Here is a 15,947-nt window from a genome sequence, read left to right on the forward strand (position 1 = left end):
GGCATTTTAACATTAGAGGTTGGATGATGAATAGGAACTAGCAGATGAAGCAACCAATGAGGTATGAATACTAGATCTGTGTCATTTTGGAAACCAGTGAGTAAATGTTTCAAAGAGGAGGCAGGCATCAGTGTCAAACTTGTTAGTGACTTTGGTAAGAGCAGCCTTCATAGTGTAGGAGCAAAATACTGAAGTAGTTTTAAGAAAGATTGGCAGGAGAGGCATAAGAGAGTGAATACAGACAAACCTAAAAGAGTTTTGCTGTGTAGGAGAGCTGAGAAAAGGGGTGATGTTTGGAAGGAGATGTGAGGTCAAAAAAAAAGAGAAAGATTACAGCATTGTTGTATATCAATGGGAATGATCAAAGGAGAAAAATTGATGCAGGATATAAGAATATCCTACAGGTCTATAGGAGGCATTAGTGATGAGGATGACTGTAGACCAGGATTTCTCAATCTTGGCCTTACTGACATTTTGGACTCAATAATTCTTTGTTGGGGGGGGGTGGGGGGGGAGCGGCGGGGCGCAGGGGCTGTCCTATGCATTATAGGATTTTTAGCAGCATTTCTGGTGTGTACCCTCTAGATCAGCGGTTCTCAACCTATGGGTTGCGACCCCTTTGGAGGTCGAACGACCCTTTCACAGGGGTCGCCTAAGACCATCGGAAAACACATATATAATTACATATTGTTTTTGTGATTAATCACTATGCTTTAATTATGTTCAATTTGTAACAATGAAAACACATCCTGCATATCAGATAGTTACATTACGATTCATAACAGTAGCAAAATTATAGTTATGAGGTAGCAACGAAAATAATTTTATGGTTGGGGGTCACCACAACATGAGGAACTGTATTAAAGGGTTGTGGCATTAGGAAGGTTGAGAACCACTGCTCTAGATGCTAGTAGCACTCCCTCAGTTGTGACAACCAAAATGTCTTTACACATTTACCAAATATACCCAGGGGGTGGAGGGGGCAAATGACCGCTGATTGAGAACTGCTGTTATAGGCTAGTGATGGAGTTTCAAAACTGGTGTTTTAGGGAAGAGGACAAATAAAGAGTCTGGGAGTAGCAAGGAAGACACCTGTGCCAATCTCGGGTCCACTGATATGAAATGTGTGATGAGTAAAAACAACACACAAATGGTGAATTTCTAAGAAAGCTACAGGGGATAGCCACTTAGAGTTCAATTAGAGCAAAAAAGTATCATGGAAGTTTAGAGTTGATGTTCAGAATAGGAGATTTTGCTGATGACTGAGGGGTGTGACAGAAGTGATTTGGGAGTCAGGTAAAAATAAGATATGGGACCTGAAGTGGGGGAGTACAAAAAGCATACAGGGATTGTTGGGCATAATGAGATTATTTTGATAGTCTCAAATTATATTTGATTAGTGGAGTCCAGACTCTTGGGTAGGACTGAGGGGCGGCAATATTTTAGAACAGTAGTTGCCAACTGGTGGTCCGTGAGGTCTGAAAGGATCGACCGCTGTCTTAGAACATACAGTTCAGGAGTCACCTCTTCTCTCCTGCCAGTGGTGTGTGGGGGCTGTATAGAGCTTTGAGATGCTGAGATCCTTTCTAAGTACTGACCTTGCAGAGTTCTTGGAGGAAATTAATGCACATGATTCTTGGAATTCAGGAGATAAGACTTAGGTACAAGTAATTGCAATAAAAGGAATATGCTCTGAGTCTCCATTGGGACATGTAACTTAGAGCAGAGATTCCCCAAAACCAGACAAGGCTGATGCTGATCCTTGAGGTTTTCTCTCTTCCAGAGTGAAATGAGAATAATAAGGAGAAGGACTATTAATTAAACTTTTATGACTGACCTTTATATTAATTTTTTTAGTGCTTTACCTTTTATTATTGTATCCTTGTGAAACTTACTAATTTTTATTTTCTACTCTTTTAAATTAAAATATTCTTTTAGAAATACAGGATGGTAAAAGTAGATGGTAGGGTTTTGGTTTGGTTTTGTTCTAAGTTTCTTCACTTGGCTTCACAGAATAAAAAGTTGGCAACCTTGTGTCTCCAAAGAATTCAGTGCAACAAATGCCTGCTCTGTACCAGACACTGTGGGAATCACTGAGATACAGGGTGAGCAAAGCAGACGTGATCCATGCTTGCATGTTGGGTAGAATAGTGGATTCCTGTGGACACTTGGGTTATTGTTGTTTTTATTGTTTGTTGTTAGCAATGCACATCTCTAACTTTTGGGAGTAGGTTCTCAGATTTTTTTATTATCATGTAAGCAGTGTTTTCTCAGTATATCATTATTAAAACCAGAGGCTCAGTGCACAAAATTTGTGCACGGGTGCGGTCCCTAGGCCTGGCTGGTGATCAAAGCATGAACGTTTGGTGTAGAGGAGCAGGTCCCAGCTGAGCTCTGGGCAGCACCTAGACCCTTGGGGTGCTGCATGCCCCCCCCCCCCCGCCTGAGTCATGGCGCCCAAGTCCCCACGCAGAGATGCGGTGAGTGCGGCTGGATGCAGTGGGCTGGGGCGCAGCGTGGGTCTCTGGGTCGCCCAGTAGCACCTTATGAAAGCCGGCGGGCAGCACACTCTCTCCAAGCCGGTCTCACAGACTGGCTCCTATGCCAACCCACAGGGAACCCGACTGGCCCCTGCAGTCCTGGTGGCTGCAGCCCAGCTCACCTGGAAGACGCCACACGGGTGCGGGTGGGCTCCTCGCAGGCACCCAGTACATGAGCCCTGGTGTCCCGGGGGAGGGTAGCAGGGGGAGTGAGAGCGAGCTCGGCGGACACCCTGCATTTTTCACTGCACCTCCATCCCCGTCACCCCTGCCCCCAGGTAGCCAGTGAGAGGTCACAGTGCGTCGCTGACGCTTGCCATGTTCTGCACCGCCCCCTGGTGGTCAGCACATGTCATAGTGAGCGGTTGAACTCCCTGTCAAACTCTGGTCAAGGGGACACTTTGCATATTAGGCTTCTATTATATAGGATATTTAGGTGTTTTGAAAATAGTCTTTTGAGGAGATTGGTTTTAGTAACTGTACAACTTATATTGACTTGATCATTAATTGTACTGCAGTTTCTAGATGTGAAAAATCTATAACTGAGAGAATCATACATTGTAACAACACCATTTTTGGTTGAGTGTTAAAACTGCTGCTTGTGAAGTTTCTTCTAAGCTTTTAAAATTCTTAATTATACTCTTTACCTCCACAAGATGGAGTAAAAGTTCCAGATAGGTATTCTTTGTGTGCCTTTGGCGCTTTGCTACCTGACTCTTATTATTTGAAACTTTAAATCAGAATTTATGCTTATATACATAGGGACTTTAATAAAGTTTGTTTTTTTTCTTGTCAAGAAATTAAAAGGAGTTGGTTTCTAAATTAGTATATACTTTTGAAAAGTTATTAGAAAAGCATTTTAGAAGCACTCATTGTCTTCAAGATGTGTGATTCCAATATAACAGATGCCTAAGTGTAGTTCAAAAATTTGGTACTTTGAAGGTTGATTCTCCATTGATCTTTTAATCTTTATTAACACAAAACCTCTTGGACAGCACTCTGTAGGCATAGTTTCAGGCATTTGCCTATAACTCAAGAGTATAATGCAAACTTTTACTAATCTACACTAATAAAAGAGAAAAATGGTAATTGGCGTACGATGCTACCCTTTTCATTGGCTAATCAGGGCTATATGCAAATTAACTGCCAACAAGATGGCGGCTAATTTGCATATGTAGGCACAATGCAGGGAGGCGGAAGGGAAAGCAGGAAGAAGCCCCCTGCCACTGACAGTGATCGGAAACCCAGGGGGGAGCTAAGAGCTGGGGGCCGCCTTTGCCCTGCCCCCCAGCCATGATCGGAGAATCAGGCGCCTTTGCTGCCCTGGCCAGTGATAGCAGGAAGTAGGGGTGGAGCCAGCGATGGGAGCTGGGCACGGTCGAAGCTGGCAGTCCCGGGAGCTAGGGGTCCCTTGCCTGGGCCTAAAGCGGAGCCCACGATCGCGGGGCCGCTGTAGCTGTGGGTCCCCGCTGCCTGGGCCGGACGCCTAGGCCAGAGGCGTTAGGCCTGGGCAGGGGCGGAGCCTGCAACCGCGGGGAGTTGGGGGTCCCCTGCCCAGGCCTGACACCTCTGCCGGAGGCCTCAGGCCTGGTCAAGGGGCCGATCCGGTGATTGGTGATCGGAGGGTGATGAGGGTCAACTCCTCTGGCCGAGGCATCAGGCCTGGGCGGGGGGCTGGGGGTCCCCTGCCCAGGCCTGATGCCTGGGCCAGAGGCATCAGGCCTGGGTGGGGGGCGGAGCTGGGGATTGGGGGGATATGATGGTCCCTTGCCCAGGCCTGAAGCCTGGGTCAGAGGCATCAGGCTTGGGCGGGGGGTGGAGCAAGCGATCAGAGGGAGATGGGGATCCCCTGCCCAGGCATGATTCCTGGGCCAGAGGCCTCAGGCCTGGGCGGGGGCCAGAGCCAGTGATCAGGGGGAGATGAGGGTCCCCTGTCCAAGTCTGACACCTCTGGCGGAGGCGTCAGGCCTGGGCAAGGGGCCGATCAGGCGATCGGAGGGTGATGGGAGTCTACGCCTCTGGCCGAGGCATCAGGCCTGGGCAAGGGGCAGAGCCAGCAATCGGAGGGCCCTGGGTGTCCCCTGCCCAGGCCTGATGCCTGGGCCAGAGGCATCAGGCCTGGGCTGGAGGCAGAACCAGTGATGGGGGGAAATGAGGGTCCCCTGCCCAGGCCTGACGCCTCTGTCAGAGGCGTCAGGCCTGGGCAAGGGGCCGATCCTGCGATTGGAGGGTGATGGGGGTCAACGCCTGAGGGCTCCCAGTATGTGAGAGGGGGCAGGCTGGGCTGAGGGACACTCCCCCCCCCCCCCCCCAGTGCACGAATTTCGTGCACCGGGCCCCTAGTTTAATATAAGCATAGATTGTTTATAACTGAACAAACTATAGTTGATCATAGGACATTTCTGCTAGAGGTGTGGCCTATGTAAAAGCCCAGGAGACACCCTTGAGTTCATTTGGTATTGTTTAGTATTTCCATATTCATTGCTGTTCCTGAATTTGGGTTAAAACTTTATTTAAGGGAAAGAAGAGTATTTTTACTTACTACTAGTAGCCCTGTGCACGAATCCATGCACCAGTAGGTTGCTGCTGCCCCGCCCTCCTGTAGCTCCCCCTGTCCTCTTCTCTCCTTTCCCCCCCCCCATAGCTTGCTGCCCTGCCCCCTCCTGTAGCTCGCCACAGCCCTCTGGTACCTCGCTGGCCCACCCTCCTGCTGATCTGTGATCTGGTCTTGACGTGCTAGGTCATTATGCCTCAGGGCATAATGGTTAATTAGTATATTCCTCTCTTAGGATTTGCTAACCTAGCTTTAGGTACTACTGGATTTTCCCCTTATATCCTTGTTGCTTAGTACATAAGATTTTGAGACAGCGCTAAGGAGCAGCGAGCCGGTGGGCGGTAAGGAGCGAGGGCTCCAGGATGTCCCTCGAGGGGTCCTGGATTGCGAGAGGGCACAGGCTGGCTGAGGGGCACCCCCCCCCCCCCCGTGTCAAATTTTCATGCACCGGGCCTCTAGTTTCATATAAAATCACAAAGTCAGAGAATGCTGTAATGAACCGCCATGTGCATCATTTAGCTTACCAGACACTACGCATCTTACCCATTTTATCCAGGCATTATATGATCTTTTGCTTAAATACTTCAGTATGTATCTTTTAAAAAAGAAAGGTGCCATAATTTTACTATCTTACCCAACAAAATTAACAATTATTTTTTGGTAATCTCTAATATTATTTTTATACTCATTGTTTCTTAATTGTTTCAGAGATACATCTTTACAGATAGTTTGTTCAAATAGGGTTCCAAACAATATCTATTGTTGTTATATCCATTGCATTGGTTGATATATCTTTTTGAGTTTCTCAGTTTACAACAATTTCGCTCTTCCCACGCCTTTTTTATTGCTATTTTTGGGGTAAAGGAGTTGGCTTGGTTTTCTAAAGAGTTTTATACATTCTGCATTTAGTTGATTGCATCCTTTTGGGGTACAATTTGACATGTTATTCTGTCCAGAGTATTTCTGGAAACTGATAATAGATATATTAGAGACTTGATTAGATTTGGCTCAATTCCTTGCCAACATTTAAGTTACTTTTATTTTACTTTGCTTTTTTTCTCATGTGAATATTAAATCTTAGCTCTGCATCGATAGATGTCACCCATATTATCCAAATGCCATTTTGTTAACAGTAGCTCTGTCTGTCCGGGTCTGTTTTAATTTGTGAAATGAAAATAAGAGTGCTGAAGACTTGCACGTTCATATCTGGTGATTTGGGGCACCATTATTCAGTCTTCTAAGTCAGGAAAAGTGTGAATGTCAGTAGAAACAGATTAGATTCTGCCATGTTAAAACTAATTTTGTTTTATTTGTATAAATGTTGTTTCTTTAACATGGTTGAGTACAGCACAGAATGTTCTAATTTCCTAATTTTCAAAACTGAAATTAGCCCTGACCGGTTCTGCTCAGTGGATAGATCATCGGCTTGCGGACTCAGGGGTCCCGGGTTCAATTCCAGTCAAGGGCATGTACCTTGGTTGTGGGCACAAACCCAGTGGGGAGTGTGCAGGAGGCAGCTGATGGATGTTTCTCTCTCGTCGATGTTTCTAATTCTCTATCCCTCTCCCTTCCTCTCTGTAAAAAATCAATAAAATATATATTTAAAAAAAACAACAACCTGAAATTAATTTTCCTTATTTGCCTGGCCATTATGCAAACAATGGAAAAATTCTTGCCATTATTATGTTATTTCTCAAAACTCTTAACATCTTTTATATCTTTATCATTTGTGTTTTCTTTAAGTATTTCACCAAAACTTTAGTAAAAATATGCTGTCCTATTTGTAGAGCAGTAATTTTGCTAATAAGTTGCTTTTATTTTGAATGTGCTCTGTCATCACCATAGAAATAGTCCTTCACTAGAAATTGTAGTTAATAAAGCTGAACTATTTAAAAATGTTTCTCTTCAATATTTTGTTTTATTAATTTTTAAAAGGGTTCTCAGAGTTAGCTGTTAGTGTTTATTTATTGTACTTTCTATATGGGTGATTTGTTGTACAAAGTGAGGCTAAGATATGTGGATGGGAAAATAAGATTAATTAAATAAGGTTAGTGATTATGTTTATCCTTTGATAATATGAGGAATCTGTAGGAAAGACATAATATTAATACATTGAAATATAACACAATACTCTTATTATTTATGCCACTGTGACATTTAGACACCCTTTGCTTTCTTTTTTTTTTTTTTTGGATGGGAGTTTTGTCATAAGGAAAATGGCAAGGAAATAAGCTATTGTAAAAGATTTATTTGAGAAAGTTACAGGGTATGGTCTAAGGCTCTTGACTCAGTACTGATGATTTTGTTTTATCAAGAGGAGATTAAATTGTATCCAGTACATTGAATTTGCTAAGACCTGGAAGTTAAATCATTAGTTAAAACTTGTATCTTAGAACTAAGATGATTGTATCATGCTAGATAATTTATCCATGTAATTTCTTTCTTGCTCATCATTATTTACTCATTTATTGATAGCAATGTTTTATCTCTAGCTAGCTATTCAGAGTAGAGTTGAACCATAAAATACTGCTGTTACATGAAGGAACCCACAGGTCAAATGCAAGAATAGAAAAAAAAAATTACTTTTATTTATTTATTTATTTTGTATGTTTTTTTGTTGGTTTTTTTTTTGAGAAAGGGCAAAAAAAAATATTCAAGCGTCATAGGAGTAAAATTAATTCTAGGCAGAAAACTTTAACAACTTTTCTGACTAGCTCTTAGAACTTATTTGAATGGGAGTACAGTTATTGTAGCTTCTGTTGGAATTTTTTAAAGGTGCAATCCATCATCAAGTAACAAATCTTAATGTTAGACTATGAGTTTAAAAATCATATTTAAGACTGTATTGGAAACAACTAAGCATCAAGAGGTCTGGTCAAATAAATAGGTAGAGCTGAATATTGGACTACTATGTTGACATGATAAAAATGAGGTAGCTGTGCATATACAAATAGAGAAAGAGTTCTAAAATATATTATTAAATGAGAAAGGTATGGCAAAAATATGATGCAATCTCATTGTTAAAAGTAAAATTAAAAGAATATGTCTATGCTGGCATATGAAAAAAATATTTTTCTATTATACACAAGAATCTTAACATGGTTTTTACATATATTTGAAATTCTAATCCTATATAACTACTGCTTCATATATACACAAAAGTACATTTGTGTGTAAAAATACATTGAAAAGAGGTCTTCTAAATTTCAGATCCTATGTTTTGTCCTTGCAAATATTAGAAAAGGCATCAAGAATCTGTTATTTTCCTTGTTGTAGGAAATGTTATGGTTCTTAAATTCAGAAAACTATTATTTAATACAAGATTACTTTTTCTTAGGATTTTCACTTAAACAGAGTTAATTTGGAAGAATCTTCAGGATTGGAAAATACTCCAGCTGGTGCTAGACCAAAGAGAAAAAACAAGAAGTCTTATGATTTAACTCCAGTTGACAAATTTTGGCAGAAACATAAAGGAAGGTAAGTAAGAAAAACATAATTAAATAAGAGATTTTCCCATTAAAAAGAAATGAAGATGTCATCTAACTTAATTTATATTATTTAAAAAACAATCCAAAAGGTCATAGTTCATCTACACAATGAATAGGAGCTATATATAATAGTCCATAGATATGTGTCTTCATTGCCCGATTTCTTCCTGACTCCTTAGTTGTTTTTTGTTATTTTGTAGTAGCCAATTCCCCATTCAAGAAGCTCATACCATATGATCTTGTAGATTTTACAGATAGTTTTTCTAAATTTTGTTGCCATCCCCACTGACCTTCAATAAGACCATTTCTGCCTTTCATTAAAATGGGTTTTTGTGATAGGGAAACCATTTAGGTCTGATTTTCCTTTTTTTGTCCCATTTGCCTTCATGCAAACCCAGTTTTATATATCTGTGGAAAGAATGCCTGAGCCTGAAAACCAGATTTATTTAAAGTACATTAGAAACAATAGGTAAAAAAATCAAAACAATTTGTCTTGTGATTTATTTGTAGGCAGATACACAGATCTTAGATGTTGTTCTGTCGTTTGGAAGTTTAGACTACATTGTAGGCTCACTAACTGTTATAAAACTTAGCAAGTGGTCATTATAGCTAGAGAAACATTCTAAACAAAAATTATTCCTCTGAGAGAAACAGTTAAGAAATATTATATTATTTTGAATACTTTGTGTTACTGTATCTATATCTATCTATATCCTTGATATGGCTCTTCTTTTTGGCCTCTTTTATGTTGAAAGAGAAGTAGGATATAAAATTTCAAAATGTTGGGGGGCTTTGGTATGTTTTAAGTTTTTAACACTGGAAAATCTATATTATAGCAAAGAATTTTACTTTCTCTGTACAGAGAAAGCCACTATCTTCCTCTTTCTGACTATGGCAAATTTGAATACTGTTAAGATTTACTTTATTTTAAATAATTCTCTCCTCTTTAGAATTTCATAGTGTACATTTGCTTCCAGAATGGTGAAGTATAAGAAGTTACATGTACATTATTTATAGAGGATATAGGATATTTTAAAGTTAACGTTAAAATTTATATTTCCTAATAGAGAAAAGGCTTAAGAAAAAAAATCTCTTCACTCAAATATGAAAATTTTAAGTATTTTCTTTAGACCTTATGTTTAAAATCAATTCAGAAGATCAAATGAATAGTAAGAACTTTAAATTTTTGTTTGCAAGTAGGAATAGCTGTGAATAACTCTCTCTAAATATTGTACTAAAGAGTAAGGTGGGCACAAAGGACATGGGGAGACAGCATGAAGTGAAACAGCTGACTTAAATCTGTCTGAGTTTCAGTTTCCCCATCAGTAAAATGTAGGGATGATAATTCTACCTATTGTTCTATTTCAGAAGGTTGTGATGAAGATTGAGATAATTAAAGTAACTTGCCCAGAGTCATCCAGTCTTCATTGGTGAAACCAGGGATAAAACCCAGTTCTGGCAGATCCAAAGTCCCTGGTCTCAATTGTTAATAGTGTGTACCTTACCAAGACTGGTCAGGATTAAATGAGAAAACAGAGACAAACTATCAGCAAAGTGTTTGCATACAGTAAGCGCTCAGTAAATGTAAGCTGTTATTGTCTGTTGGCCTGAGACCTGAAGCTGCTAGAGATTTTAAGGGTCGTCTAGTTCACCCAGCACATTTTACATGCTCAGTGCTATTTTTTGCCAACATAGACTGCTGGAGTTGGGGTTGTGCCTGCTTTTGTCATATAAAACTGGATTGTGTTCCTCAAATGCTTTCAGAACTCCTGTCATTTCTGTCAGTCTCCATTGGATGAAATATACTGATGATTAATGAAGTGTTATCAAATGTCCAGGCCTAGAAAAGGGGGGGAGATTTTAGTTTCATTACTGATGACACATAACCTTTTCTTTTTAAAAGAGAAAAGGCTTCTAGCCTCCCCTAGGCATGGATGAAAAATACTCATGTTAGGAACCATTTTATGGTCATATGTTCCTCTAGAATTATTCAAGATTAGTACTAAGTGCCACTTGCTACCAGAACCGTTCAGTGATTACGAATCAGTTGTATTGAAGCCTGTGGAGATTACTGCCAAGTCACCTGAAAGAAGATACCAGGTGTTAAACAAACAAAACTGGCCTGCATTCTGTTTTTACCAGTAGTGTTCTAGGATATTAAGCTTACAGAATTAAAATATTTTTTCCACAGTTACTGACATGTAATACTTTTTAAATACCTCCTTTGTAGTTAACCCTTTGACATTAACAAGTTAATTTGGGATGTAGCATTTAATTGATGTTTGATATACCATGATTTCTCTTTGTTTTTCAGTCACTTAGATATTTTACTTTTCTTTCTAATAATATTTGGGGGAAGAGAAAATGTAATATGTCTAATGAAGAGAATAGAAATAAAATTTTAATTTATATTTAGATCTATAAATATTACGATATGCATTTTAAAGAAATAGTATTTGTAGCATACAGTTTACCCTGGAACAGTGCAGGGTAGTAAGGAGCACCAACCTTTCACCACCCCCACATCCCCACAGTGATTTTAAATCTGCATGTAACTTTTTTTTTTTTTAATTACAGTTCGCATTCAACATTATTTTATATTAGTTTCAGGTATACAGCATAGCAATTAGACAGTAATATACTTTACAAAGAGATCCCCTGATATTTCAAATACCCACCTGACACTATAGATAGTTATTATAATATTGTTGACTATGTTCCCTATGCTTTACTTAATCCCTGTGACTACCAATTAGTACTTCTTAACCCTTTCACCTTTTTTCACCCGGCCCCCAATTCTCCTCCCCTCTGGAATCCATCATTTATTCCCTGTATCTTCAGGTCTATTTCATTTATTTATTTTGTTCTCTAGATTCCACATATAAGTGAAATCGTGTGGTATTTTGTCTTTCTCTGTTTGGCACATTTCACTTAGCATAATACCCTGTAGGTCAGGGGTCCTCAAACTACGGCCCGCGGGCCACATGCAAATACAAATATTGTATTTGTTCCCGTTTTGTTTTTTTTACTTCAAAATAAGATATGTGCAGTGTGCATAGGAATTTGTTCATAGTTTTTTCTTTAAACTATAGTCCAACCCTCCAACGGTCCAAGGGTCAGTGAACTAGCCCCCTGTTTAAAAAGTTTGAGGACCCCTCCTCTAGGTCCATCTATGCTGTGACAAATGGTAAAATTTTATTCTATTTTATTGCCAAGTAATATTCCATTGTATGTACACAGGTTTTTTTTCATCCACTCATGTATTGACGGTTACTTACAGATTGCATACATATCTTGGCTATTGTAAATAATGCTGTAGTGAACACAGGGTTGCATATATTCTTTCAAATTAGTCTTTTGGATTTCTTCAGATATATGCCTAGAATTGGAATTGCTAGGTCATAAGGCAATTCCATTTTTAATTTTTTGAGGGCCCAGCTGGTGTGGCTCAGTTGGTTGAGCATCGTACCATGGCACCAAGAGGTCGCCGGAGGTAGTCTGTTTGATTCCTGGTCAGTACACATGCCTGGGTGTGGGCTCAATCCCCAGTAGGGGGCATACAGGAGCCAGCCGACCCAACATTGATGTTTCTGTCTCCCCCCCTCTCTCTCTAAAAAAAAAGAAAAGCTTTAATTTTTTAAGGAATCTCCATACTATATAGTGGCTTCACCAATTTGCAGTCCCACCAAGAGTGCATGAGATAGCCTTTTGACTGGTATGAGGTGATACATCCTTGCTTTTCTCCGATAATTAGTGACATTGAGCATCTTTTCATGTCTGTTGGCCAATTGTATGTCCTTTTTGGAGAAGTGTCTATTCAGGTCCTCTGCTCACTTTCTAGTTGAATTGTTTGGATTTTTTTGGAGTTGTCTTGAGTTCTCAATAAATTTGGTTATTAACCCCTTCTGTCCAATACTGTTTCAGTCCATTCCCAGAAGTTGCAGAATCAGTTCAACAAGAACTAGAATCTTACAGAGCACAGGAAGATGAAGTTAAACGACTAAAAAGCATTATGGTAAGATTCTGTTTACTTTTTTAGAATTATAGGGAAGCAGAAGGGCATCTGGAGGGAGAAAGAAGTTAACTTTTTCTTCTAAAAATTCAAGACCATTTCATTGCTTTAATTAAAAAAGAAAAAAAAATACATCAGTTTATATAAAAGACTAGAGGCCCGGTGCACAAAACTTTGTGCACTGGGTGGTGGGGGGGTGTCCCTCAGCCTGGCCTGTGCCCTCTCTCAGTCTGGAACCCCTCGGGGGATGACCACCTGCTGGCTTAGGCCTGCTCCCAGGGGGATTGGGCCTAAGATGGCAATCAGACATCCCTCTGGCAGCCCTCGGGGGATGTCCACTTGCCAGCAGGGAGCAGACCTAAGCTGCAGTTGGACATCCTTAGTGCTGCTGAGGAGCCAGGAGAGGCTCCCACCACCACCGCTGTGCTGGCAGCCAACAGCCTGGCTTGTGGCTGAGCAGAGCTCCCCCATGTGGGAGCACACTGACCACCAGAGGGCAGCTCCTGCATTGAGCGTCTGCCCCCTGGTGGTAAGTGTGTGTCATAGTGACCAGTCATTCCCAGTCTTTCTGCTGTTAGGGTCAGTTTGCATATTACCCTTTTACTATATAGGATAGAGGCCTGGTGCACGGGTGGGGGCCAGCTGGTTTGCCCTGAATGGTGTCCCAGATCAGGGTGGGGGTCCTGCTTGGGTGCCTGGCCAGCCTGGGTGAGGGGCTGATGGCTGTTTTCAGGCTGCCTGCAACCCCTTCAGGGTGGGGGTCCCCACTGGGGTGCCTGGCCAGCCTGGATTAGGGGCTGAGGGCTGTTTTCAGGCTGCCCGCACACCCTTCAGGGTGGGGATCCCCACTGGGGTGCCTGGCCAGCCTGGATGAAGGGCTGAGGGCTGTTTTCAGGCTCCCTGCACCCCCTTCATGGTTGGGGTCCCCACTGGGGTGCCTGGCCAGCCTGGATGAGGGCCTATGGGCTCTTTTCAGGCAGGCCAACCCTGCAACTGAAGCTCCCAGTCTCTCCTTTTTTTCTTTTTTCTTTTTTTTTAATTCTGGGATTTATTTACCTTCTGTAATTGAAACTTTGTTGCGGCTTCTGCTCTGAGACCAGCCTGCTGAAAGCAGGTATCTGGGGTTTGTTTTGCTTCTATAATTGCAACATTGTTGCATCCGGAGCTCAGAGCTGGGCTGCGGCAGGCGGGGAACCTTAGCTTCCTCCATCGCCGGGGCAACCAAGCCTCATGTTTGCTTCAGCTGCGTGGCTGCCGGCTGCTGGCCGCCGGTCGCCATCTTGGTTGGCAGTTAATTTGCATATCACCCTGATTAGCCAATGGGAAGCGTAGCAGAGGTATGGTTAATTACCATGTTTGTCTATTATTAGATAGGATGTTTTTCATAGTGAAATCTAAATACTGAGTAGAGCAAATATTTTTTTTAATATATTTTTATTTATTTCAGAGAGAAAGGAAGAGGGAGAGAGAGAGAAAAGCATCCATGATGAGAGAGAATTATGGATTGGCTGCCTCCTGCAAGTCCCCTACTGGAGATGGAGCCCACAACCCGGGCAGGTGCCCTTGACCAGAATCGAACCTGGGACCTTTCATTTCCCAGGCTGACACTCTATCCACCGAGCCAAACCGGCTACGGCTAGAGCAAATATTTTTTTAAAAATAATACTAATTTATTATTTGAATCCTGTCTAATAAAAGAGTAATATGCAAATTGACCATCCCCCCCAACACACAAGATGGCCACCCCCATGTGATCAAAAATGGCCCCCACAAGGTGGCCAACAGGGGAGGGAGTTGGGAGGGACCAGGCCTGAAAGGGAGGGCAGTTGGGGGTGATCAGGCCTGCAGGGGAGGGCATTTGGGGGGAACCAAGCCTGCAGGGGAGGGCAGTTGGGGAGAACCAGGCCTGCAGGGGAGGGCAGTTGGGGGGACCCAGGCCTGCAAGGGAGGACAGTTGGGGGGGACCAGGTCTGCAGGGGAGGGCAGTTGGGTGTAACCAGGCCAGCAGGGGAGGGCAGTTAGGAGCAATCTGACCAGCAGGGGAGCAGTTAGGCATCGATCAGGCTGGCAGGGGAGTGGTTAGGGGGTGATCAGGCTGGCAGGCAGAAGCGGTTAGGGGCAATCAGGCAGGTAGGCAGGCAAGCAGTTGGGAGCCAGCAGTCCTGGATTGTGAGAGGGATGTCACTTGAGGGGTCCCAGATTGGAGAGGGTGCAGGCTGGGCTGAGAACACCCTATCCCCCTCTCCCCCCATGAATTTTGTGCACTGGGCCTCTAGTATATATATAAAATGCAGCTTTATTTTAGAAATACATGTTTTAGTGCTACTTTGATCTAACTTTAGATTTTAGCTCTACTATTTATTACTCTGTGACCTGTGAAAAGTTTCTGGGTCATATTCTTTATCTGAAATGCCAGCTGATCCTTTTTGTAGTCATCAACCATTTATTGGGCTGTTGGTGGCTAGAACTTTTCTCTAATTGTAAAAAGACATATGTTTATTCCTTAAAGGAGAAGAATTATTATTTTTGGTGTCCTAAATCTTACTGTTTACCAGTGACCTTAAAAATATATTGATTTTTATGCTTGGGTTTTGGGATGTGTGAGTAGTTACTAGGACTTTTTTCCTTCCCAGGGACTAGAAGGGGAAGATGAAGGAGCCATAAGTATGCTTTCTGATAATACTGCTAAGCTAACATCAGCTGTTAGGTAAGTAAGAAATATATCCTCTTTGAAGTCTTTTTGTTGATAAGATTTACTTAGGTGGTAAAAATTTTGTTAATATTTTTAATAATAGGATATATTAGGTAATAACATATACTTTAAGTTTAAAGAACTAAATAGTATTTTTAACATGTTCAATCTAAGTTCTCTCTTTTATATAACAGATCATTTGCTTCTTTCACTAGTTGGAGTATTGTATAATGTGGATAATTTTACAAAGAAGATAATATTGATGATAAAGTAATGCAAGTTGTTATTAAATTTATCATTGCTACTATTTATTAACTAAAGGTTAAGCAATTTCTTTTAGATACTTTAAATGCTATTAAGGAGAGAGGAAAAATGTTTTAGAACTATAAGTACAATCATATTTCCATTAATCTGATTTTATTCTAAGCCTCCAGATATTGGAACCAGAAAGTGAACAGTGGAGTAATGATATTTTGGAGGCAGATTATTTTAAACTAAGAAGCACTTCATTTGCATTAGAGTAGTAAATACTCTATGTGATCAAGCCTAGAGATTACATCCAGTTGATAGTTTAATTTGTCATTTTGTTACTGTTTTACTTAAGTTTCCTCAAAGAGCATAGCCAGGTGTGGGTTTTATTAAGGTCTATGTCATTTTCTTA

At 41.3% G+C, this 15,947-nt stretch overlaps 1 protein-coding gene across 3 annotated transcripts in view; it reads left to right on the top strand.

Moving 5' to 3' along the window:
- SCFD1 (sec1 family domain containing 1) overlaps positions 1–15,947 on the top strand; it is a 119,707-nt gene that overhangs the window by 30,814 nt on the left and 72,946 nt on the right. For all 3 annotated transcript variants that reach the window (XR_013995921.1, XM_081089683.1, XM_081089684.1), the window contains 3 exons: positions 8,432–8,571; positions 12,507–12,597; positions 15,228–15,301. Coding sequence is in view for 2 of the 3 variants with exons in the window: in XM_081089683.1 (XP_080945809.1) it covers positions 8,432–8,571; positions 12,507–12,597; positions 15,228–15,301 (305 nt within the window). In the remaining variant the exon portion in view is untranslated. The remainder of the gene's footprint in view (positions 1–8,431; positions 8,572–12,506; positions 12,598–15,227; positions 15,302–15,947) is intronic.

This window comes from Myotis nattereri (assembly GCF_964212035.1).
Source record: "Myotis nattereri genome assembly, chromosome: 1".
Classification (NCBI taxonomy): Eukaryota; Metazoa; Chordata; class Mammalia; order Chiroptera; family Vespertilionidae; genus Myotis; species Myotis nattereri.